The sequence below is a fragment of the Colletes gigas genome, unplaced genomic scaffold (genome assembly GCF_013123115.1).
Source record: "Colletes gigas isolate AHSC1104 unplaced genomic scaffold, ASM1312311v1 Colletes_gigas_Sc00041, whole genome shotgun sequence".
Classification (NCBI taxonomy): Eukaryota; Metazoa; Arthropoda; class Insecta; order Hymenoptera; family Colletidae; genus Colletes; species Colletes gigas.
The window spans coordinates 1637097-1662137 of record NW_025106670.1 but is presented as its reverse complement, the minus strand read 5'-3'; the positions used below and the strand labels follow the sequence as shown (position 1 = coordinate 1662137).

Below are 25041 nucleotides of genomic sequence, written 5' to 3'. Positions count from 1 at the left end.
AAAACTTCGAACATTGTCCAATTTGTACTTGATCATGGTAGAATGTTGATCTATGGGTGTAAGTACAATCGTTGGTCAACGCATGGTATCGCGTATTCTTGCATTTCTCAGTTCTACAACACCCTGTCTTCCTGAGGCTGTAACTTTCGTGTTTCCACGCAAAAGAATTAAGTGAAACATTACACTTTGAACAAAGAAAATGGGTATCCCAAACAAGAACTGCTATTACAATTTTTAATAGCTGTAATATAATAATAATAATAATAATAATAATAATAATAATAATAACGTTAATAATGAAGATGGCGATGCTAATAACAATAATAATGATGATGATAATGCTGATAATAATAATAAATAATAATAATATTAAATGACAACAATAATTAATAATAATTGTATAATAATACATTTTATATGCAGTTTATTTCAATAAAATCTCTATGTAAAAATTCAGTTATAACATAATAACAGCGCTCCGGATCGCATCGCGGCTTGGAATTCAGGATTTTTCAATGCGATTGTTTCACAGAGTGTGTACCTTAACGCAATTTCTTATTGATTTGATCAATTTGCTCGTCGATCCTGTCGGAAACTCCACGAAACTTGTTTGGCTCTGGCCCAATCATTTGTATAAGTTGTGGTACCTCCTGGCCGCTGATTTGCGTGAAACGCGCCAATGATTTCATGCAAGCGAACAACTGTTCCTCGGCGGGATTGCCATTAAAATATTGCAGCAACGCCATCGTCAACTCTACAGCAACATCGTCGAATACCTATACGTTTCACAGAACGTAAGATGATTAGACAAAGATTATGACTGTTCGATCGTGTAGCTTGTGCGAACAGCTCATAAAATAATCAACACTAACAGGGGACATTTGATCAAATATCCGGAAACGATTTTATTTTTATCGAAACATGTTATTAAATATTAAGAGCTAAGATATGTAATAGCCCACCAAAGTAATCAAACGGTATACAGGTTTATGTATAAGATACAGTATCGTAAGAAATGATTTGTATAACAGTGCAGTTTGTTGAGCCGTTCATAGGCACGCGGCCAAATGACGACACCTATAATAAGGTTGAAGATCGTGCGGGGATTCCCGTATATTCTGAAACATTTTCGTTTGGACATACAATTTATCTGAAAATGTACTTGGTAAACGTTAAATTATACGTGTTCGGATAAGTACCTTAGAAATGCTGCCTTTTGGTAAAAGTCGCCGCAGATTTTTACTTTTGTTCATTTTCTGAAAAAACAGTATCCGATCTCTCGAAAGATATCCATCCTTGTCAACTGCAATCCGCAGTATCGTACACATGTAAAATACAGATACGAACGAGCAACGAGACCGTTTCTCTACATTTCTTCAGTTATTCTTATCGATACGATCAATTTGAAATTGTAAGAAAATCTGGTTGCTCGTTGGTAAATCGGTTACGGGGCTCGATACGGAGTTAAGAACCTCTGGTAAATTTCACAATTACAGCTGATTTATTAATAAAGGCAGCACTTCTATTCGCGAAAATAATCAAAGCGTGACCATCTCTGCTGTGTTGTTTAATTAATAGTACTAGGCGTAAAGCGTTTGTTAAGCAACATCGCGGCGAATAAGACATCTTTCCGTTTCAGATTTCCATATAAAAAATACAGGCTAGTTTTCGTTTATCCCCGATTAATTTTAGTAGTATAGTGTTGCGTTTGTTTGTTCCATCGAAGCAAGATGCGTAAGATAACGATTGCAAATGTAAGTTTAAACGTATGCAAAAGAAGAAGCTCGCTCGATTGTTAATCGGATAGGAAAGATACAGACCACAGTTTTTACCTCCTTGCAGGCAAGATTGTGGATAACAGCCGTGCCGCGAGTCTGCATGTCAACCGAGTTCGAAAGCAACGAGTGTACCGCAACTTTGGTCGTCACCCTTATATTGCTGATATTCTGGTTCTGGTGTTGCCATTCCGATATGTACAATAGCCATTCCGAACTACTTAGGTTTTCGAACATATTTGCCAACTGAGTAAATACAGAGTAAAAATGAATCGATTAAAAATCTTATTAATGCTGTATATGTATACCAATGTATAACTTTTCCAGAATTTACTTTACGAATATTAACAAGTTCCGTATTGCAGAGGGTGCATAGATACATTATATCTCTTTGCGGCACAGGAGTTCGGATAATAAAATAGACCCATGTTGCATAGAAATTTTATTGCGCTTTTCATTAAACAAAATTGCTATATTTTTTATTAATAAAGGTATCGCATAATGTAAAAACATAAAAAAATAGTAACAGTTTGATTAAATTTGTCGCAATAAACGTTCCGCTTGCAACAATCGATGAACCTTTTAATCGAAGCGTGCCCCAAAGAGGGCATAATATCCCGTTGTAAGTTTTATTTTACTTACGAATTGCGTGAGAGGCAGCTGTTCTTCCTGGGGATGACGATCAATGTCGAAAGCGTAATTCATAATAATATGTTCTCTTCTGTCCTGGTGCAATAAAAGAATCACGTCGTCTTTTAACGCAGCAACGGAAAGGATGTTCAACAATTTCACTCTTGTATCGCTCGATAGGGATTTGTCGTATAGAATTCGCCCTAAATAAGTAAATATTGTTCAGCAGGTAGGATTTAAGCGGCAAACGCATTTACTCGAACACTTACCTACGAAATTTAAGAAATTATCCCCAAGTGCCCAAGAGCCCTCGTTTTCTATAATATATTGTTCGAGTTCCTGCATGCACACTCGTTCTTCTTCGTTTAACTTTCCTTCCAATAAATTAGACAACGCCTCGTATTCCGACTTTACGTCTATTAAATCTTTAAAGACAATGGGGGGGTCACGATGACGTTTCCGTTCCTCCAGTTCCATCTTCTCCTCGTTTTCCATTTGCAGGACTCTATCGGACGGTAACATGTCTGTGGTATCTCCATTAGTGGCTTGCATCTCGCTCAATACAGCTGCGGGGATCAAACGGAAGAAAGTGTATGTATACGGAAACATATTATTTGCTCGTTTTATTATTAAAACAATAACCTCGGAATAAATAACTACGAAATGTAATGTAATTTAATTAAACAAGATACGGAGTGGGGATTGTGAGAAAAAAAAAAAAAAAAAAAAATTTGAATATACTTTCGCTTTCAGCCATGTCTGCGCAATTGCTCGGACCGGTACTGTTAGTGTCGCTCGCGGTGCTGTCCCTACTTCCTTTCTGCTTCTTCTCCTTCTTCTCCTTCTTCTTCTTCTTTTTTTTCTTCCGGTCCTTCTTCGCAAGTTTTTCGTTAAGTTCGTTTCTCCTTTCTTCTAACGCGATCGAGTTCAGCCTAGCGTGATGATGCGCATTAATAATAATAATATTCGTAGAGAAAATAATAGGATAAATAAAGTATTGTTACCTTGCTTCCTCGACAGCCTCGTTCAAAAGCTCGAATTCCGGCGAAACTTCCCTCTGATTGATCGAACCAAGGAATACTTGACCGACTGTAAATAACACCGATCCACTCGAGCTGCTGCTTAAACTCCCAATCAAGGATTTCAAACCTTGTCCGATCGGACTGCATGGAAACACGAACAACGATCAAATCATACGTATTAACAAATTCTCGCAGCATACAGTTCTATTTATCGTTTCAGCGATCTTACGTTTGAAATATTTCTTCCGGTAAATCAAGAATGTACTTCGGGATACCCTTGCCTGCCAAGAAATTGCTAACTTCCTCCGTGAAACAGTTGCAGTTGTGTTTGAAGAGATTGTACGTACCCGGGCTGGAATAAAACGAATTTCCCGAAACCGTCCAACGATAAGCGTAACGAAAAATATTGCACCGTGAACTTACGCGAACTTGGACGTTCCCAAGCCGTGTATGTATTCCAGGAATACAGAGTACGGCAAGTAGATATCACCGATTTTCTCCACCTTGTTCGGCTCCCCTAACACTGTGCCGCCCTGAAATGGAAAATGAATTCCTCAGGAGGAAACTGTACATTCGTAACCGCGTCAATGTCAATTTTACGGCAGCATCTCGAATGCTTCCATCGTTCCCTGCCCCCGCCAGCCCGCTGACCAGCTCTAGCGCACGTAATTTTAGAACCACGACAAACTTGCGCTTCCCTATAAGAAACGCTCGAAATAACTGCACCGTGTATCGGAGTTGCGCCCTCTCGTCGAACGTAGAAAAGGAAGAAACAGGAACGTCGTGAAAATGAAAAGGGGAAAAAAAGAAAAAAAAAAGAAAAAAAAAGAAAAAAAAAGAAAAAAAAGAGACCGAAACGCGGCTCGAAACAACTGAATTTAAACGATTAGCCAAAACTGTGATCGGTTCGATTCGGTAGGCGGTAGACGAACATGTTTATGGCGGACAACGTTTAAATGTTACGACAAGTTTGGAATTCCCATCACTGGATAAACGAACGCCGGCCGGCACTCGATCTCGCTTCGACGGCACCGTAAAACGTTGTTGCACCTACGTTGAAACGATCGAGGACGAACAGCTTGGATCGGCGAGCGCGGCGAGACGTTTCTCACTTCGTTTGCGTTTCGTCAACGAACCACTCGCATACGAACTGACGTCGCGGCGCCTCCGCGATTCGGCACCACGCAACCGGTAGCGTAACTCAAGATAAACGATATTCGAGTTCACATGGTAGCGCGCACGCTCTTTATCGATGCGGCTTTCCGTTTGCTTTTTCCATCGTATCTCCACGCTTATGCACGACCAACACCATCCGCCGACTGATTCTCCATCGCGGCCTCGGTTCTTGTCGATGTCGATCACGGCCAGGAAACCGGAAGCCATGCCGAGCAACACATTAGAAGCCATCTCGAACGATGGTGAATCGATATTGGAATTAGGACCAACGTGTACGGTTACGGTTATCAACTTTGACTTCGCTACACCTGAATCGTTGAGAAAAAGGAACTGCTGTTTGGTTCCGATACGACGGTTCTTCTTTTTACCGCGGCGAGAAGTTTCGAACGCGAAACCTGTACAACTGAATGTTGAAATATTTGAAATTTCGTAAGAAAGAGATCGGAGATCGGAGATTTGTCGATTTTCGATCCCTGTTTCATATACAATACATGCATACGCGAAGTAAGTTTAAGAAGATAAAAATCGTGTAATAAATCGAATAGAAACGATACGCGAAGAAACTCACCGGCCGGCAGCTTTCGCCTTCGTAGAATTTCGACGACGGACCATAGGATAGAAAGAGCCATGAGAAAGAGGGACAAGAAAGAGATTGAAGTAAGGCAGGGATTATTTTTGGAGCGAACCGGACCAAATTTAGTACCCACTCGTGTCTAGCGTATCGTATGGCCAGAATGACTCGCCACTGGCTGGCTATATAGCAACGTCGAATGGGTCACGATTCGGATAGCAGAGATGCACCCTGGACAGCCTAACATTTCGCACGGTGTAATTTTTTTTTCTACCAATAAATTCTGCTTGCCAGAATTTTATTTTCGTCCTTTACGAGCAACGGGGGACAGAAATGAAGTTTACGTTGGTCGGTAAACTTCATTTATTATCACAACTTTCAACGGCAGCTTATCTTTCTCATTTTGCGACCAAAGTTTTCGAAAACCTATCGATCGTTCCACGAACACAGGATTTAGAAACCACCCGATCGTTACACTCCGTTGCCATAACTTCCGTAATGTGTATGCTTATAGCACATCTCAACAGGCACGTCACTCTAATTGTTTATATCTTTAAAACTATCAAATTTTAATAGGAACCTGTATATTCTATTAACGTGTATATTCTTTTCCATACAATATTTTCTATACGAAAAAATTATGAACAAAAGTGGTTTTTCTTCAAGGTTTAATCTCTTTCGCGTATGTTTATTATAAAATTACTTGTAATGTATAGTCGAGGGTGTAAATATAGCGATTCTCGTAAGCGCAGCGCAGAGCCAAGACGATAGTGCGCCTAACGCCTAGAGTGCCAGCAATTCCGGATACGTTTCACGACATTCTTTTTTGGCGCTAGGACCATAAGGGGCCCTACCACGTCCCAGAAAATTCCAAAATTTTCAATCATCGAATATGGTCTTCGACTACGGTCACTACCATTTTTCTCAACTGTCTGTTTAATAAACGCCAATAATTAAAGGCAGATGAGTTTCTCAACATTCGTTACAGATCACTCTAGATAATATTTGTTAATTTCCAAAATCAAATCTTAACGTAGCTTGAAAGAAGACGAGCCAAGACGAGCCGAGCCGAGCCGAGCCGAGCCGAGCCGAGCCGAGCCCTATATTACATAGAACGGAATTAAAAGAAAATAATATACAATTATTTGTTACAATTGGTTTACTTACATATTCAACGAAACTGTATTTTGTTAATTTACATATTCGATCAAGTTTCGATGTATCACAGCTACGGCAAAGATAGTTATATCGATAACGTCTGTATACATATACATATGTATAAAATTCACTGTATAATATGTTTTTTATTAATATTCTCGAAAACTAATAAATACCCGAGACTAAAATTTAACATTTCAAACCCACTTCCACCCGAGAAATTTCTATATGTATAGTTGTTTTATAATCATATATTCATAATGTGCTAAATTAAGCGTAACTTATAATTGGCAAACGAAACAACGCAGATTCGAGAATAACACAAATATGGAATAATTTGATGGCCTTGTACAACAAACGCCAATTTTATTTCATAAAATGAGAGATTATAAGAATGATGGTTAATAAAATATACCTGTTCTTACGCTTCTGTCGTAAACGTTTAAATCAGACTTTGAATTATGTGCGAAATTAAACAAAACACTTACGTATGTTCGTATGTACTGACATACTGCTCGTTTGGACCGAAATAAAATTCTGGCAACTACGGTTTATTGAACGCAGCCCAAGCAATAAACAAAAAGTTTATCTTCTTTTTCCTAATTTAAATCGTGTATAGATATTATCTAAGCATTAATAACATCCATCGTTAATTTCTCTAAAACTGATAATAGTTTCTGAGTGTTGGTAGAGTTACTTTTGTAATTTTATAGCAGAGAATTATACTTACGGGCCTGGAACTCTGAATGCCATTTGAACAGAAGTAGTATTCCCTTCCATAGGCGACAATCGCTGTATGCCATATTCCCTCTATGTGTCGACCTACGTAGAAACCAACATTTCTTTCTTATTATTAATAATAATGTTATTTTAGATGACTGAAATAATTATCTCCGAACATGTCCAAATTGCGACACAATGCAGAACGAAAATAGTAAATAACTATGTATGTATGCCGATTCTGGGCCAGTTTGAAGGTGGGGGATAAGTAAGTAATTCATTGTCGATAAGTTCAGGGGTATTCTACCATCGATAAAGCAGATATCGTCGTGATCTCGATTATTTTCTGTTCTACTCGGGCATATGCAAATTCTGGACCAAGTCGACTTCTACTATACGTATAATGTTCTGATCAGAACATAAATGAAGAGGCACGTACAATTATTAACCTTAAAAATCTGTGTTGAAGTTGAAGTTTATCGATAAACTGCAAGCGCCTTGCCGTGTAAATTCGTTCGCTTGTTAGTTGGTAATGTACATACATACAATTTCGAGCTTGGTCGCCCGGACGAGTCTTGAATTTGTATTCGACGATTCGAGTCTCCTCCGACCTAGTTTCTCATCGCGGGAATAGCCAAGCATATCTGCGGCGATTTTCTTATTGCAACGCGTTTCTGAGAGGGCCATCGTGGCGAAATAACCGCGAGAAATAGCTACTACCGGCCATCCAACTCGACGAATTCACTACTTTCAAAACTTGTGCAACATTTCACAAATCAAGCTGACGCTTTAAGCGTTCATAACGCATAAAGAATTTCTGTAAAACGTCTCTCGAAAATGAACCAACCAATATGAACAATTTCATTGTACGGTAACTTTTTCGATACCCTTCAGAAACTTTACCGTTAGGTATTAGAACGACGATATCGAATGTTGAATTTTTGTTTATTTTATATGTACAAACAACATACTTGGAATAAATTTATTCCCCTTTTATAAACGATTTAATATCTTTGCAATTGCTCTAAAACGTTGTATCGAACACACTTATATCGATCGTACCTTCTACATATAAACTATTAATATGTATTCTTTGTACTTGCAAACCTTTCTCGAATATACTTTACTCGAACGAAAGAACAGACAAACAATTCACGTATTTATTTGTTCGCAAAAAGAATTATATGCAGTGTGAAACATCAAGCGCGTGAACAATTACGAATAGCGCTTTCGAAAATAGACTTGCAAGCTCGACTGAGTGGCGAACGAACCTTGGATGAACACATGACGTAAACTCTCACGGAGACACGAACGCGCTTGTGTGAATTTTATTTTACACATACCGTTTCTGTGTAATTTCGTACAAATTCAATCCTTTCTCCTCCCCATGCTTCCGCATTCTACAACCTATACAACTGTTCAGATTTTCCTCCAACAACCGCCACTTTCACTTTTAACTTTACTTTCAAACGCGTCGATTTTATTATTCGTCTATAGCACGAATGTATCATGGAAGTAAATTAATTATTAAAAAAAACGAGGATTCGAATGATAAGCTCATGATATTCGGAACAACGGTATTCGAAACAGTTGTTTTCAATAGTGTGAAACGTCATCGGGGAATCCTAGAGTGTATTTTTTTGGTAAAAAAAAATTTTCAAAACATTTCTTCGTTGCAATACTTTTCCTCTTTATAGGTCGAAGAGTAAAAATAGATATTGCGATATGATCATATGGCCAAATTAAACCAAAGGGTATTTATAACATAGTCGAAAAGTTGTAGGAAAGATCGAACAAGTTACCGTTAATACATAACTAATCGCTTAGATATTACAATCCTCGTTTCATTTATAATTTTCTTACAAATACCTTAAAGTTTATATTTTTTCCACTAAAATCGACATATTCTTCGTTTCGCTACAAATATTAATAACATGAACAACGAATCGTAGTAACTTTTCATCCTTGAATGTAGTTTTAAGAGACAGAGACAGAGGTTATACATATGCCACCTCCATTATTCATGACTTAAAAATACTTAGTTGTTACTGTTTACTTCGAGCGTGTGTAGCAAAGAAAGACGCAACACGTCTTTAAATAACGGTACTTCGAATTTCAGACAAAAGATGCCTTCTGGTTCTTGGTTTGTTTATATCCGATTAAGACGTGTTCAAGAAACGGGGCTTTACCGAAACAGCTGCATCCTCAACGATTTAAAATATTTTTACATAAAAAAAATTAAATATAGGTCAAATTTAAAAAAATATTCTGACTCGATGTAAGAAGAAATTACGACACGATGTAAACATTTCCTATATTAATTTACCTATAACGATTCTGGACATCGTAGCAGCCATGCCCTTCGAAAGGTCGTAAATGTACAATTCGACTGTAGCCCTGACATCTTCCGCGTTTTCCATGTCGTCTAACTGTAACACGAAAAAATACACACCAAGTAAAAAGAAAATTATCTTTAAACATTTACTACCATTTATTACCTAAATACAGATGACAGAACTTTTCAGCGAATAATTAAAGAAACGAATTGCCAAGCTTATTAGATGTTAAAGAAAATAAATCTGACTTGAACTCGTGAATTTCGACGACGGTTATAAAAGTAAATACTACAGCAAATGTTAGATTAAGTAGTAGGAAAAAATAGTTACGACACTTACGACGATTCTAAATGCAATTAAAACCGGGTGAATAAATTATTAAATAATTTGCAGAATGATCGATTAAGCGCACCCCATCTGTGTAACTTTTACATCGCGCCAAACAAATGATAGGCCAAACGAATGGATCGTGTTGATTGACCAATTCAAATCCACCGACCAATCAATGAAAAATCTAGATCGATCTTCCGTTTTCTTCGCGATCAAAACAAAAATGAATATTTCTTTAAATATTACTTGCTTGTATTTTGTGTAACTGCAAAAAATTGTCCAACGCCTTTTATATCGGCTCTGATGGATGGAACGAACAAGCCGAGGACGTAAATACACACTGCTTGCCCTACACGACTATAACCGTTCACTTTGACACGAGTTTCCTTAAAAATGTCGCGTGAACAGCGAAAATGCAACGTAAACGTGTAAATCGATCAAACGATTTCGGAAAACGTGCGCCGAGAGAGTAAAACTATTGCATACATGGTTGATCACTATCGGGCTCCGTCACTGCGAACGTACAAATCTAAATTCAACTGTCGCATGGACGTTAGAATCTGTTGTAATTGACGTTTTTCTCGTTGTGCATCAGATGGAGCGCAGCGTCTACACAAAATGGATTTCCATATAACTAATGCGTTCAATATCTCCACGCGATAGCCGCGAATCAACAGTGCATATGCGCGCATATGCACAAGCGCAACATCCATCCAAGTGTTTCAATTTATCGGTTTCCCAATGTTTATAAAACCTGATAAGTAAATTCGATGATAAAATGGCAAGCATTCATTTAATTCGCTTTACTTGAAAAACTATGAGAACGTTTCTACTGTACAGAACATTTTTTAGAACTTACGTTGAAAATTTATAAATACAAGTCCCGTTTTAAATATCTCTACATTGTTACGATAGTTCAAAGTTCGTTCTTTCTTCTTACCGCCATAACGAAATCAGACTCATCGTAAAAGACAATAAATTCTAATCACCTAAAATGCAATAAATAATAAATCATTAAATTGGTAATAAATTGACCTTGTAATTTCACTGTAACAGTAATAAATAGTAGAGTCGTTGGAACTACATAAGCATTAAAAATAGGATATAAAATTCGGATGATATTTTTTACTCGATAATCTCCACGATCTTTTCATTTTTTACACGCATTTTGAATACATAATCTGCACACATGTTTTAAAGTACATAATATATTTCCATATACACGATTCTTCCGAATAGAAAACGAACTTATAAAATTACGAGTAGAAATGAATGACGAATAGAGCAGACGATAGATTGAAGCAATGACTAAACACATTAGACAAGGTATACGAGTCGACTGAAAATTTCATCACCTACCTTATTACTGACGATGATCCGTTAACAGGTGGATCGATTATTAGAATACAAAGACAGGAATAGCGGAGAAATGAATTAACGAACGGTGAAACGAACGTTATTGCAGGATAGTTTGACGTTGGTACGTCAAAGCAGTTGAACGATAACAGCCACCGAACAGAGGAGGTACCGCGAATATGAGATCTACATATGCCTCTGGTTAGACGAGACCTAGCTTAGCAAATGCAATCACGGACACCATCCAGTATGACCAGATCACGCACAATTCAGAACAACATTAGTAACGACGAATTTGCTATAGACCCTAGCGAAGCGGTGGGGGAAAAGCATACTATTGCACCGGTCGAAATTCAGCTGAATCTAGTTAGTTATTCGATCGAGAAATTTTAAGTTATTTCGAAAGAAATATACCCTGCAATCATCGTTACAGGGAATGCTGTACAATCAATATACCTGCTAATGATTGATATCTACATTTTCCTTTTATCTTCAACGGTTCACCACCCGAAGCTGTCCGAAACGCTCGAGTTCACGTATGTACTTACACAGTACACGCAACCTGTAACAGTATACAGTATGTGCCTGGTTTTCCCACGGCTCCACTACGGGCTATAGCAAATTCATTCTTACTATTGTCATTCTTGATGCACACAATTCTGCGCGATCTGACCACACTAGCTCCATCTCATGTGTATAAGTTCAAGTCAAGGTTCTAACGCCACCTATCTTATCGACTCCTAACATCGGAATTTTTAACTAGTTTTTCAAAATGATGCCCTTGACAATATACATATTAAGTTTATCCATATCGTTATTAATAGAACAATACAATTTATTAGAATTGTTCGAATGTTAAGAAACTAATATATTAAAATCATAAAAAGATAATATCGCATCAATATCCTATTTTATAATGAAAATATTACTAGTAGCACAGTCTGATGTATACGTATTGTATAATTACTTTAAATAAGTTTACTGTCAGGCTTATTTATAACCGAAGATCATCTGGTAATTGGTAAGCATCGGCCCCGTGGTCATGACCGGATACAAATTTACGAAAGGTTCACTAACCTGCGTCGTCTCGTCTCTCTTCTACAATTCCCATCCTATAGTTCAATTATTTAAAATAAACTGGTACGAACGAAAATTACGTACCGCTAAATGTCAATTAGACTGCGTGTCGTTCACTTACATTCGAAAGGAATCCGCGTAAACGAGAGTGCTGTGAAAAATAAACGCAAGAGAGCCAATAGCACAACACGAAACAGTTCCGTGTAAGAAAAAGAGATTACTCACAGCGAATCAGAAGTGCACCGAAGGTGCTCCCTCTCACACACTATGCCAGATCACGCGTACGTGAGCTCGTAGAGTTTCGGAAAGTCGACAAAGGCAAACACCGACGCATACCCTCTTTCTCGATTCTCCGAAGCTGCCCGAAGTAATTTCGGAGGTAGCTCGTGGGAATCGAGAGAGAAAGGCTCACATGTACCTTGTACCTTGTACCTTGTACCTTGTTCTTTTTCACGGGAGGTCGGATTTTAGTTGTTAAGAGCGAGAAGGGAAATGTGAGCCTTTCTCTTTCGACTCCCACGAGGCGGTCCGAGATTACTTCGGGCAGCTTCGGAGAATCGAGAAAGAGGACACGCGTCGGTTTGCCTTTGTCGATTGTCCGAAACTCTACGAGCTCACAGTACGCGTGATCTGGCATAGTGTGAGAGAGAGCACCCGGTGCTGAATCTGGCATCTCTGCAGCGAATACGAGGTGATTCAAAAGAGTGGAAAGGTCACGCTTGTTTTTACTGCATTGTATAGTTGGAACGTACGAAAATCGGATAAAAATAAAGCACGTTTATGGTAACAGGTTGTCGAATTCATCTTTACACAGATTAAAAATTAATAACTGGCGATCGCACTGCTAACTTTCGTTCGTGTGGGGGAAAAAGGGTGCATACGTATAACATTGAAAACCAAGTGAAAACTTCCTTTATATAAATACGTACTTATCTAATTTCTATTCGTAATCGTATATCTACTTACTAATTTGTTGTTTGTTAACAGCAAAACGATCATGTGCAATCGACCAAGTTCTATTCAAATTTGTTGACAAGCGAGGACAAAGCACGGAGCTTATTAATATCAGAAAAGTAGTTTTGCACTTAATCTTCGTTTTAATGTCAGAGAATTTTTGAAGGAAAAAGCCACTAAAATTAAAGTAAAAGTGAAAAGAAAACACCGTACTCAACAATATCTTTTGGTACTTGCACAATTCAGCGAAGAGGTTAGGATACTAGACGTTGACTCAACAATTTTCTCTCATTTTCTAGGGACTTTGGTAACATTGTGTTACGATCAAGCAAACAGAACAACGAGTTGAACAGCTGATACTTCGTCGACACCGGCGAAATGTCAAAGTCCAAGCAAATTGTAAGTTATCTGCTAATAAATGAGTAGTGCTCACTGATTATTTCGTATATTCTGCTCAATCAAAATTGATTTATATTTCATTCATAAAATGATTCGTTCTCTTTATAAAATTAGTGAAAATTTTGCATTTCACGCGGTGATATTGATGTAACTTACTAAAAGTTCCCAGATATTAAGAGTTCAATTGGGTACATATATGTATACTTGCTATTCGTTTGTTTTTCTTTTACTAGTTTTTAAAACTTGAATGATAATACATACATTCAATAATATAAAACTGATACCAAAAGCACAACACTCCATAAATGTCTTTATATTAAATAGATTACAAGGTTTTGTTTATACAAGGTAGCCTTTCGTTTGTTATTTATAATATTTTCTTATGGAAACTTTTTACATTTATAGACACATTATGATTATGTTAAAATATTATTTTTTATAAAGGAAATTAATACTATTTTTTATGCACTATTATAAACGTATATTATAAATGAAATATTTGTATAATTTAATGTTTATAGAGATCAAATTATGGACTACATTGATATAAATTAAAATTTATAAATTTTAATAAATTAAACGAAAGCTATCTTGTTCCGATTATATAGATATAACCATATATTAATTTTCGTTTTTGATTTTAGACTCTACGCGTGCAATCTTCAGAGGGAACAAAGCGCATAGATGTATATCCATCTGATACAATTTTCGAATTATTTGAAAAGGTATATACAACGATTGCTATTAAACGATATTTATACGATCAATACTGTATCAATTTATAAATCTTGCGTGGTTTTAGGTTTTCGGTGCCTTTAACTTGAACAGTTTTGGATTTGGGCTCTTTAGACAATGGAATCATAAAGATGAACTTATATCTTCTCGAAGTAGAACAGTTGCCGAAATAGGTCTCTCTCATGGAGATATGTTATATTTGGCACCTCTTAATGGTGCACAGTTATGGAGTGTTCCATCGACAAGTAGTGCCTCCACTAATGCATCTCAAGGTTGTAATCATGCCCTTTGTTACTATTTTTTTACTTCGTTATTCTAGTAATCCAATTTGTTCTTGTTTTGACGATAGAATCTGAACCAACGGATGTAGCAACAATTGCCAATCGTAACACCAATGCCACTCGATTCGTACCAAATGTGGTCGAGGATGAAGTTGACGAGCAATTATGGAAGCTTGATGGTAAAATACAAAGAAAACGTGATGAGAAACTGTAAGTAAATATAAATGTATGAAACTTGTTTAGATAATATTGTATCATAAGTAACAAATTTCCCTAACAGATGTAGACATGGCGGAAACGGATGTTGCGTTCATTGTTCTCCTCTAGAACCTTTTGACGAAATTTATCTTAAGGAACAGAATATAAAACACCTGTCTTTCCATTCATATCTCAGGAAACTCACTGCTGGTGTTGATAGGTATGTTCAGCTTTATACTGTATTATGTCGTTTAAGTGCAATTTTCGTATCTTTTATAGAGGGAAGTTTATACAATTAGATGATATAAGTTGTCGTATAAAGACTGGTTGTAAAGATCATCCTCCTTGGCCACGAGGTATCTGTAGCAAATGCCAACCGAATTCTATTACTCTAAATCGTCAAACTTATCGGCACGTGGACAATGTTATGTTTGAAAATCCAAGTTTAGTCGAACGCTTTCTCAATTATTGGCGTAATACTGGTCACCAACGTATCGGGTATTTATATGGAAGATATGAAATACACACGGATGTACCATTGGGTATCAGAGCTGTTGTTGCAGCTATTTACGAACCACCGCAAGTAAGTCGACTTAAATACGGGATACAGTGATCCTTTGGAAATTGGCCGATCGCTAACCTTCGCTAGTTCTTCTAACTGGCTGTATCAAATGGCTGGCAAATATCAACGTGCTATCTATCTTAGCCGCGCACTCGTTGAAAAAAAGATACGGGATTCCCTGGAAGATCTACCTTTCTTCAACTTTGACCTGTTTCGATCTATTTCGATCCTAAACGTCGGTCAATATCCAATGCACCGCTGTAGACAGTAGGGGTGGGTGGGTGGGTGGGTGGGTACCCGGGTACATTTCGGGTTTGGGTCGAAGCACACCCCTAGCAGATAATAGGAACAGACGTAGAAACTACGGTTAATATGATTGTTTTAGGAGAGTGAAAAAGATACTATACGACTTTTGCCAGATGAAAAAGAAGCATTGGTCGATGAATTGGCTCATTTACTTAACTTAAAGAAAGTTGGATGGATTTTTACCGATCTTATAGTTGACGACGTGAAAAGAGGAACGGTAATTTACTTACAACCAATTTATATTTCTTTTTCTTTTGTACAATCAAACTTTTTCCATTTATTAATAGCATTAGTTTAATTTATTCAGGTAAAACACGTTCGAAACGTAGAAAGTCACTTTTTGTCTGCTCAAGAGTGCATTATGGCTGGCTATTTTCAAAATCAGTATCCAAATCCCTGTCGTTATTCTCCTAATAATTATTTTGGCTCAAAGTTTGTTACCGTCTGCGTTACCGGTAAGTTAATTGCATTGCGTCATAGTATCATACTATTTCAACGTATTCTGTACGAAAATAAAAATTATATTAAAAACATAAATACGCGTTGATGGTTACAGGTGACGGTAAAAATCAAGTTCACATGGAAGGTTATCAGGTATCTAATCAATGCATGGCATTGGTACGAGATGGCTGCTTGGTTCCTACAAAAGATGCACCAGAATTGGGATATGTTATTGAATCGACTGATAAACAATATGTTCCAGATGTCTTCTACAAGGTGAGTACATTGACTTTTTTTTAATCTTAACATATTCAATTATTTTCCTGCTTCGAATTCAAAATGGCAATTTAATTTGAAGAATCATTGTAAATGCGTATTGCGTTAAATGTATACATATGAGAGACTGTAGTGTTTACACCGTTTTACATCTTCCGTCAAGAGCATAGAGAAAGGTAAAGGGATGCATATAAAATATACACGAATGAAAGAGAAACAATTTATAACCCAAAATTGATTGATTAAAAGTACATTTAAATCGGGCAACGAACTTCATTTCATACATGTATAATGAAATAAAACTGTTTAAGCGTGTGCACTACGGATGTGCGCTTCCGTAGGCTACAAACAAAATGATTTCAATTTCTCGTTGATTACGCCTTAACTTACAAGACGTGGGATGTACGGCAAAACAAAACAAAAACAAAAGAAAAAGAAAAGAAAAGAAAAGAAAAGAAAAGAAAAGAAAAAGAAAGAAAGAAAGAAAAGGAGACGGAAAAGAAAAAAAAAAATAAAAAAAAAATGGAAAGAAAAAGCTTATCGAAACTTGTAGCCGCTCAACCGTTTAATTCGAACGCGAGGGGCAAGGTAAAACCGTCTGTTGTTAGAATCGATATTACAAGCTATGCGTTGTTACCTCATCACGTTCATAAAAATATATGTAGTATATACGCGCGCGCGTGGGTATTGTGTGTATACAGGTGGGCTTCTCTAGGTTCGGCTCGCTTCGCTCGGTAAACATGAATTTTTTATACGTGTCCTACATTCGAAAGTTTCGATTCAGTTGTTTTCGCACGACCGAAACGAGAGAAATTCGTTCGAGCTCGACCACCATTCATTCGATCGTCGTACCTATTACGTAATTTTACACTCTAACGGCGATTGTTATGTTTATCCGTGATGCGACGAGTCTTCATCGCAAAACGCATTATTAGCTAATTAACAAGTGTTAAAACTTTCAAGTTCAACATCGAATGAGGCTTTCTTCGAAAAAGGCATATCAGCGACGTCGAGGGCGTGCAATTTCCTACGAATACGTGTGAGTGCGCTTCGCATCGTCTCTACGCGCCGGCCGATTTACAGAACGCTTTTCGACTGTTCGCTTCTGTCGCACACGCACCGAGTACATCATGATAATATGATACATAACGATGGGATTTACGACGAGTAGTATAACGCATTACATTATATCGTACTACTTCGACATACAGCATCGAGGAATGATTCGTGTAATATATATTCACTCATTTCGTTCGTTTTCCGATCAGACGACGAGGCTTACAATCTACATAGTAGTAGTTAGGCCTTGCATACATTTCAGTGTTGAGATCTAATCTTAAATACAGTTAATTCACGGCGGCCTTCTAGACCAGCAAAGAGCAAAAAGGGAAGAAGCATCTTCGGAGTCGATCGACAGGAACATTCTCGCGCTATTTTCCGCCGACTCGCGTCCCCTTTTGGCTCCTTTTTCTTTCCTCTGGAACGGAACGATACGTGATCGTTGATTGGACGAAACGGAATTGGCCCTTTACGCACCTACGTATCGTTCGGTGAAACTTCTAAACGACCTGCGTATATGGAATCACGATTTTTACAAAGTAGTCGCGCGTTTTGGTTATAAAACGAAAAAATTCCGGCCTGTACGTGTTTCTTCTTCTTCTTCTTCTTCGTCTTCTTCTTCTACAAATATATGGATGTATGTGTATACACATACAAGTTTGCCCCCATTTTTCGTACTTATTCCTTATCTACACGTTTCTGTTTTTTTTTTTGTTTTTTTTTGTGTTTTTTTTTGTTTTGTTTGTTTTGTTTTTCTGTATTACCTACAACCTAAAACATCAGCGCCCCATAGGGCGATGCCATTCATACAGCTCTTCATAAATCCCGTGCGATATTCACTATCAACTATACGTAGCAATACGCGCCAATAGCCAAAATAAACGTCGAACTTCTTCTGAAACAAACGTCGTACAGCTAGAAGTCGTATCGATATCACGATCGATCTGAGGTACGTATTTATCGATCATCGTCGTTATTGTAGATACAGAATCTTATTGATTCCCAATCAATAGCAAAATATGGATCTTTATTTCTTCTTTCTTCTCTTATGCGTCCACGTTTAAAAATAGATTCAACATCTTTAGAATTCTATTGTTAATAGTTAATTAAATTGTGTGACTCGTACCGGAGTGTCTCGCAATTTGTGGAGCTTTACGTCGCGACGATGTCTTTCGAGTTGCAGTAATATCATTTCGGATATTACGCGTACATGATTCCTTCCACTTGAACGTTCCTTTTACCCATCGAACGCAGAGGTTAGGGGTGATACCGTCGCGACTCGTAAAATTTTAGTTATCTAGAGCAGGAGAACGTTAAGTATACGGGTACTCGGTGTACCGTTCGGTATACTAACCGCAATAGCGTCGTCGTTACAATTTACCACATTTAGTTATTAGAATATTCTTCGTAGGCTTGCCAGTCTGATCGCCAAATGTAGATATCTTCTCGACTAGCTCCAAACCTTCGACCACATGTCCGAAGATTCCCGTGAATCCGCGCATCTCTTGCAGTATTATACGAAACTGTGAGCCCACCATGCCAAGATTATCGTGCCGCTTTTGCGTTCGGCGCATTCCCACTGCACCTCTCACTGCAGGGAATTTCGTATCATCCGGCATAAAGTATCCATCTTCGAATATGCTTCTCCCTCCGCGACCGTTGTTCAACTCAAAGTCGCCCGTGATCACCGACTCGCCCTCCCAGCACTGAAAGATCGTACAACCTTTGTAACCAACTCCGACCTCGCCGGTCGCGAGCACACTAAAATTCTTGGCCATCTTCGGCGCCGCGTCCGGCCTCACTTCTATTACGATGCGCCCGTGTGGCGACCCGTTCACCTCGATGTTGAAATAATAGAGAGGATAAGGATTCGAAGGTCCTCGAAGCGATGCCGCTATTCCGCTGGACGGTGGTTGAGAGGAGGAGTGGACGGTCACCAAACCGCCACCACCGGTACCGACTCCTTCCGGTATGAATGTTGATTGTTGTTGCGGATGTAACATCGCGTTCGGTGGGGCGGTCGGAACAGGTTTAACGGACGGTGAACCAGGCGGGATGAGAAGTTGCTGTGGGGTTGACGGTGGCGGTGGACCTTGGTGTACGTGAACGGAGCCCGGCGGAGCTGACTGCGGCTGCATCATGCTCGAATGATACTCTATAGAACCGTTTTGCATGTGTTGCTTACTGACCACATGCCTCGAATATAGCTGCGACATGCAATAATTAGCGAGGAACAATATCGGATTTTGCGAAGCCGCCAAGTGATTTGGTAATCTGCCGCCGTTACTCGTCCCTTGCGAGACTATCGGCTCGCCCGTGTGTATTCCAGCCAACGCTTGTTTCAACAATGCAAAATCAAAGACTACCCCCGAGTTGCCTATCAAGTCGTCGAGCTGACACTGCAGCATCATCTCTTGATATTTCGATTGTAATCTCTGTTTCTCAATTATCAGCTGCGAATGTAAACTGTACACGTCACCGGGACTGTCGATCATTTGCAGACTAGCTTTTGCTTTTCCAAGCGTTTCTCGTGCGTCGGTTATTTCGGGGAAATGACTCCAGCCGTTCTGAAGGTCGGTTTCGACGTGCGTTTTCAACGTTACGCAAGCTTCCAACACTTTTATTAAGAATTCTCGTTGCTGCATAGCCAGTCTTTGAATCTCGGTCGATAACTTTCCCATAGCAACCAACTCCAATTGAACCTGCGAAACAGGTGCCACCTTCCCAGTCACGATCGATAATAAACGACAATCATCGTCAATACTACTCATACACGATTTAAAGGATTACGTTGGTGAAAGTGTATCGGCGAATAAAATACTGTGATACTTACGTCGGATATGAGTTGTTCTTTGGCATCAGTTTGCGATTTAATCTGGTGACCCGGGTGTTCCTGTGGAGTCGCGCATGCTCTACAAAGGGCCGTACAGCACGTCGCGCACCATAACGCTAGAGGCATTCCATGCGTGTGACAATTTTCACTCTGTAAATATAGTGCCTGTAGTTAATTTACTACTGCATCTTCATTTTATTCACTACACGCTCCATATTTTCTACAAATATCTTTCGTAACGCGTCGTAAAAAGTCGCATTAAAAATTGATCTATAGATTTTGAAAGGAAACTATTACAGACCTTATGACATAATCCTATTACTATCGGAACCTATCTTGGTATGGCTTCGTAGCTGCATGCTTTCTTTACCATTTTCATATGAACTCGCAATGCGAATAAACCAGACGTCGAACTCGAAATCGTTTTGAAACTAAAATTTTTCGTTTGATCGTATACCTTTCTCTCCTTGTCGTTGCTTTTCCCGGATGTGTTGTTCGTCGTAATTTTTAAGTGAGACAGATTGTTCGCTAGCGCGAGGAGAGAAGAATGCGTCGGTAGAGCATCGGGCCCTTGATCACCCAGGTCCGTCCTTTTCCAACAGTGCGCACAGAACAACTCCCGTCCCTTTAATAAATTGTTTTCTATGCAACGCAGGCAGAAGTAATGTTTACAACTAAGGTATTTCGGGCATTGTTCGGCGTCATTATACTTCTGCTTGCAATAACTGCAAAGCGCCAGTTCCTCTAAATCCGTTAGTACACTCGGATCCAGCATCTGAAAAATAGCGAAAATATCGTTTCAACAATTGCTTTTACCCTTCATTAAATTTTCATTCTTCGAGAATTCCAAACTGAAGAAAAAATAGCGAACGAAAAATATTTTCACTAAATTTGTTGTTTGGTATATATGGATAGAGATACGTTTTCAAAGAACGCATATCGTTAAGTATTATCGCGTTATTTAGGCAAATAATAGAAAGGTCATACTTAATATACCTATTCGCAACAACACGTGGTGTACAACGTTTCTACAACGTTACATTGTTTTCTTTTTGCTTTTTTTCCTCTCTATACCTTGTTGACTCTTGGTGCGAATAACACGCATTTTTGTACAATAGAAATATGTTGATTTTAACACGGATCTCGTTTTATTGTGCAAACAAATCGCGCGTATGAATCGACCGATATATTTATTTAATTATCGGTACATACATATTTACCGACAAGAATTTAAATTACTCGATGACGCGATTTTCCACGTAAAAACACTTCAGATACAATTTTATCAAAGAAATGTGTATATCGACGCAAAAAGGGCCATCCCTTTCTACCGATTCACGCAAGCAAACAACACACAAGGCGGGAAAACAAGAAATTACTGAAATTTATGGAACTCTGTTTCTATGAATGTTTGTGTAACTTTTTCGTGTTGTAAAATCACTTTTATTACATGCAACACAATACGTTCTGATTATATCGCGATATTGTTTGCCCGTGCACCAACTCGATTATAGAGGTTAGCTTCTTTTATCGAATACATATCAGTACTATGGCACAGTATGCAATAATTCGATCAACATTGATGAAATACAAAAAATGACATTTCATGCGAGAGCGCGCATGCGTACGAAATCCCGCCAAAACCCCAGAGGGTCGAACAGTCGAAGTTTTGGGATTTACCATTTTCTCCGGGAGAAAGTAATCGATGGGAGAGGTGGCCGATAGTGGAGGTCGTGAGAAGTAGACACATTTCTTTACGAAACGTTTCAGAGACACCAATACGTTCGACCGATAAAATTACTCGGTTGTACGATATATAGATTCTTATAAGTTATCGTCAAGTCCTTGCGCGATATTACACTGTCACTGCTCGTGACAAAACCAAGTAAAGTTCTGGTCAAAAACGACTCGTAAACTGCAATGCACTGTTAGGCAAATTCCGCGGGAATATCGTGGCTGTTCTTGCTCCTACCATCTCGATGTTTTGCGAACGCACACGCTTGCCTTTTCTTTCTTTCCCCGTTCTCTCGCTCTCGTTTCTCAGACCTCTATTCTTCTTTCATTCTCCCTCTTTCTGCTGTTTCTCTACGTACACGACACTCATATATACTCTATATACACTACGTGTATACGCACACTCGTTTTCTGGCCGTCTCGCACACGCGCGCGCACTACACATATACACGATGTCATATAATTTTCCTTATCACGCATACAACCACGCATCTCGCGCTCACGCCCGCGCGCGCATACACAAATACACAAATACACAAATACACAGCACCTACACACATGCCCACACAAACAATCTCTTTCTCTCTCTTTCTTTCTCTCTTTCTCTTTTACTCTTTCTTTCATTTGGATCGTAGAACCGTAAATGCTTCTGTACCGTGTATACGATTCGTGATAGTCTCCTTGCCGCGCGATGGAGGCTGATCGTTGGCACTCCGTCACTCCCAACGTGTATCGTGACGACAATTACTTCGTAACGTTTGCTTGGATGTACGGTTCGATTTTAATTTACATCGGGATTGGCGTAGTGTTGTGTGCAGTTCCGTACGCAGGAATCGAGCACTTCGACGTTTTCAATGCCGCTGTCGCCGTGAAGCTTTTACCAAGCCTTTTGTACTTTTCACGTTACGTGTTTACGCTTATCAAACGTCGTGAGTTATTATGGATAACATAACGACGGCGCGCCGGTAACGCGGCGTTACTTCAGTCTTAGCTCGTGCGAACGTTTTGCCACATCATGATGTTTGGTTCACTAAACTAACCACTAGCATGGCGGCGACGACCGACCGACCGACACACACCACAGCGCGCGCTAGTCGCTTACGCTGTTGCTCTCCTCTCCTCGTCCCGTATCTTCCCCTTCCACACGATCTCGAACCTCTCTCTTTCTCTTTCCTTTCCTTTCCTTTCCTTTCCTTTCCTTTCCTATTTCCCCTCCCTCTTTTATTATACACTTTTAGTTCGGTTCGACTCGTGGCAAACGATGCCGGTGTCGTCTGCGGCTTCCATCACTGCGCGCGCATTTCTCCAACGATTCTGAACACGAACATTATGGACCTGCCTTTACAATTCTTCTTCTAAACCACATTACGCATTTCTCAACCGACCAATGAAATTATCCAACCGACACTTCACCTGGAACACGCGCCGTCGCCGTTTTAAAATATACTTATGGCATTATATTAAAAATAACATAATTCCTATTAACAATTATTTCCATCTAAATGAAAAGGTGTCAAAGGGCACCTTTTCGTCGAAATTCTTCAAATAAATTTATGATTAATAAGAAGAAATTTCACTGGATAAATTAAACGGTATTTAAAATAAGATGACAATTTTAGGATGCAAAAGTACTGTTTTGGATTTAATCTTTTTGTTGCTATTAGGAAAAAGACTCGTATGGAAATGAAGTGCCAAGGCTAGCAAGACCTTTGCCCGTAGAATATTTATTGGTAGACATACCTGCTTCTACACCACTTACTCCACAATTTACTTTTTATGTTAGCAATAATATTACTTCCTTTCCAATTGAAAATAGGTATGTAAACAAATATTGACAAAGTATTCTTTTATTATTTAGATCGTATAAATTACGTTAATACAAACTTTCATTTTAGACATGTCGATGGACAAGTTCAAGAATTTAGTTCGCTTTGTTCTTATATGCAGCAATTTCATGTAGATCAATTCTTAGAAGCAACTTCAGATTTTCATTTCTTACTTTTTATCGCAACAATGGAAATGTTACCGATGAAGGTATAGCACATTTATTTTTTAAATAGTTACTTATTTAAAAATGTGTATTTATCGATACGAAATATATTTTCCTTCTCCTTTAGGATCACATGATACCACTGTTAGAAGCAGTTCGTAATAAAGACAAGGAAGCAGCATTCAAATGGTCAGGGTCTGAACATTGGGGAACAGTACAACTTATATCTGCGACTACAGCCTCTACGGTACAGTCGCCACAGGCATCGTTCAATAGTAGCGTAAGAACGCCGTCTTCTTCAGCTGTAGGAGGTAGTGGAGTAGGAATTGGTACAGAACCGACTGTGAATCCACCTCCTGATCAAACGCTTTGGACTTGTTCTTATTGCACTTTTCTCAATGCAGCAGATTTTGCAATGTGCGAAATGTGTAGTTTGCCAAGGTATATGTAACAAACTGTCAATATTAAATTGCTTCTGTATGCATTTAAGGGTGTTATCCATAAGTTGCTACTTTGCTTCCACACGATTTTACGCATACTGTGTCCTTGCAGATGTAACGATCATTTTCCGCGCATCTTTGGCCTTATTTAGGAGTGAAAAAAACCAAAATAATATTTTTCACCAAAGTATATAATATATTCTCCAATTTTCCACTCTATTCCAATCTTTTAATATGCATTTATTCATAACTCGTGTGGAAATGCAAAATGTAACAGCTGGTACTTTTCATATTATCGTTATAATTTAAGCATATACGAATCACTTATAAATATATTGTAAATTATTATGTTTACAGAAATGATAACATTAATTTCTCATAGAAAAAAAAACTTGAAATTCAACTTTAAATGTTTGGAAAAGATTAATTATCATAGTTTCTAAGTTACCACCAAGTTTACATTAGTTTGTGAAGATAAATCAAAGCAAAGTAGTTTAAACGAATAATAACTAATGGGTTTGATGCAAAAAATTATACTGTAATTATAATTATACACAATTATAGAACATGATTGGCAGAAATTTAAAGCATAACATATACTATTTATTTAAAATAAACTGTATTGAATTTCCAGCAAGTTTAACAATATCATTACCGACAAATTCAATTTAATATACAATAT

The 25041-nt window shown here is 38.3% G+C and overlaps 3 protein-coding genes across 20 annotated transcripts; 1 reads left to right on the top strand and 2 right to left on the bottom strand.

Moving 5' to 3' along the window:
- Positions 1 to 390: 390 nt before the first annotated feature.
- LOC122402908 lies at positions 391 to 13252 on the bottom strand. 14 transcript variants are annotated; one of them, XM_043406080.1, is made up of 14 exons: positions 11078 to 11316; positions 10578 to 10707; positions 10205 to 10472; positions 9379 to 9481; positions 7063 to 7154; positions 3851 to 3960; positions 3657 to 3779; positions 3410 to 3568; positions 3147 to 3337; positions 2675 to 2971; positions 2418 to 2608; positions 1833 to 2021; positions 1200 to 1256; positions 391 to 776 (listed from the first exon to the last, which is right to left on the bottom strand). In XM_043406080.1, the coding sequence occupies exons 4-14, from the start codon at positions 9470 to 9472 to the stop codon at positions 543 to 545; spliced, it is 1737 nt and encodes a 578-aa protein (XP_043262015.1). In that variant the 5' UTR covers positions 9473 to 9481; positions 10205 to 10472; positions 10578 to 10707; positions 11078 to 11316; the 3' UTR covers positions 391 to 542. The 14 variants fall into 14 exon arrangements, with proteins under 14 accessions (XP_043262015.1, XP_043262016.1, XP_043262010.1 ...); XM_043406081.1 differs by lacking the exon at positions 11078 to 11316 and adding an exon at positions 10848 to 10989; XM_043406075.1 differs by lacking the exons at positions 10205 to 10472; positions 10578 to 10707; positions 11078 to 11316 and adding an exon at positions 13118 to 13252.
- LOC122402905 (nuclear protein localization protein 4 homolog) lies at positions 12756 to 25007 on the top strand. 3 transcript variants are annotated; one of them, XM_043406069.1, is made up of 14 exons: positions 12756 to 12842; positions 13405 to 13504; positions 14149 to 14229; positions 14307 to 14511; positions 14589 to 14730; positions 14801 to 14938; positions 14998 to 15301; positions 15666 to 15803; positions 15894 to 16041; positions 16143 to 16303; positions 23594 to 23745; positions 23825 to 23963; positions 24047 to 24360; positions 24717 to 25006. In XM_043406069.1, the coding sequence occupies exons 2-14, from the start codon at positions 13484 to 13486 to the stop codon at positions 24739 to 24741; spliced, it is 1968 nt and encodes a 655-aa protein (XP_043262004.1). In that variant the 5' UTR covers positions 12756 to 12842; positions 13405 to 13483; the 3' UTR covers positions 24742 to 25006. The 3 variants fall into 3 exon arrangements, 2 of the variants coding, with proteins under 2 accessions (XP_043262004.1, XP_043262002.1); XR_006259564.1 differs by lacking the exon at positions 12756 to 12842 and adding an exon at positions 13197 to 13334 and having other exon boundaries at positions 24047 to 24629; positions 24717 to 25007; XM_043406067.1 differs by lacking the exon at positions 12756 to 12842 and adding an exon at positions 13197 to 13334 and having other exon boundaries at positions 24717 to 25005.
- Positions 17985 to 23567, bottom strand: LOC122402907. 3 transcript variants are annotated; one of them, XM_043406072.1, is made up of 4 exons: positions 22168 to 23567; positions 20653 to 20970; positions 20196 to 20345; positions 17985 to 20064 (listed from the first exon to the last, which is right to left on the bottom strand). In XM_043406072.1, the coding sequence occupies exons 1-4, from the start codon at positions 22168 to 22170 to the stop codon at positions 18733 to 18735; spliced, it is 1803 nt and encodes a 600-aa protein (XP_043262007.1). In that variant the 5' UTR covers positions 22171 to 23567; the 3' UTR covers positions 17985 to 18732. The 3 variants fall into 3 exon arrangements, with proteins under 3 accessions (XP_043262007.1, XP_043262006.1, XP_043262008.1); XM_043406071.1 differs by having other exon boundaries at positions 21876 to 23566; XM_043406073.1 differs by having other exon boundaries at positions 22585 to 23565.
- Positions 25008 to 25041: the final 34 nt, after the last annotated feature.

Bases quoted from the DNA above. Each gene is read 5' to 3' on its own strand.
- LOC122402908 (XM_043406074.1), bottom strand. From the start codon at position 7,739: ATGGCCCTCTCAGAAACGCGTTGCAATAAGAAAATCGCCGCAGATATG. The intron at 7,155-7,594 runs GTATGTACATTA...GTTTCTACGTAG, and splicing joins GACCAAGCTCGAAATTGTAT to GTCGACACATAGAGGGAATA. The intron at 2,609-2,674 runs GTAAGTGTTCGA...TTACTTATTTAG, and splicing joins TAATTTCTTAAATTTCGTAG to GGCGAATTCTATACGACAAA.
- LOC122402907 (XM_043406072.1), bottom strand. The intron at 20,346-20,652 runs GTATACGATCAA...CTATATTTACAG, and splicing joins GCAACGACAAGGAGAGAAAG to AGTGAAAATTGTCACACGCA. The intron at 20,065-20,195 runs GTAAGTATCACA...CCTGTTTCGCAG, and splicing joins AAGAACAACTCATATCCGAC to GTTCAATTGGAGTTGGTTGC.
- LOC122402905 (XM_043406069.1), top strand. From the start codon at position 13,484: ATGTCAAAGTCCAAGCAAATT. The intron at 16,304-23,593 runs GTGAGTACATTG...TGTTGCTATTAG, and splicing joins TTCCAGATGTCTTCTACAAG to GAAAAAGACTCGTATGGAAA. The intron at 24,361-24,716 runs GTATATGTAACA...TTATGTTTACAG, and splicing joins GAAATGTGTAGTTTGCCAAG to AAATGATAACATTAATTTCT.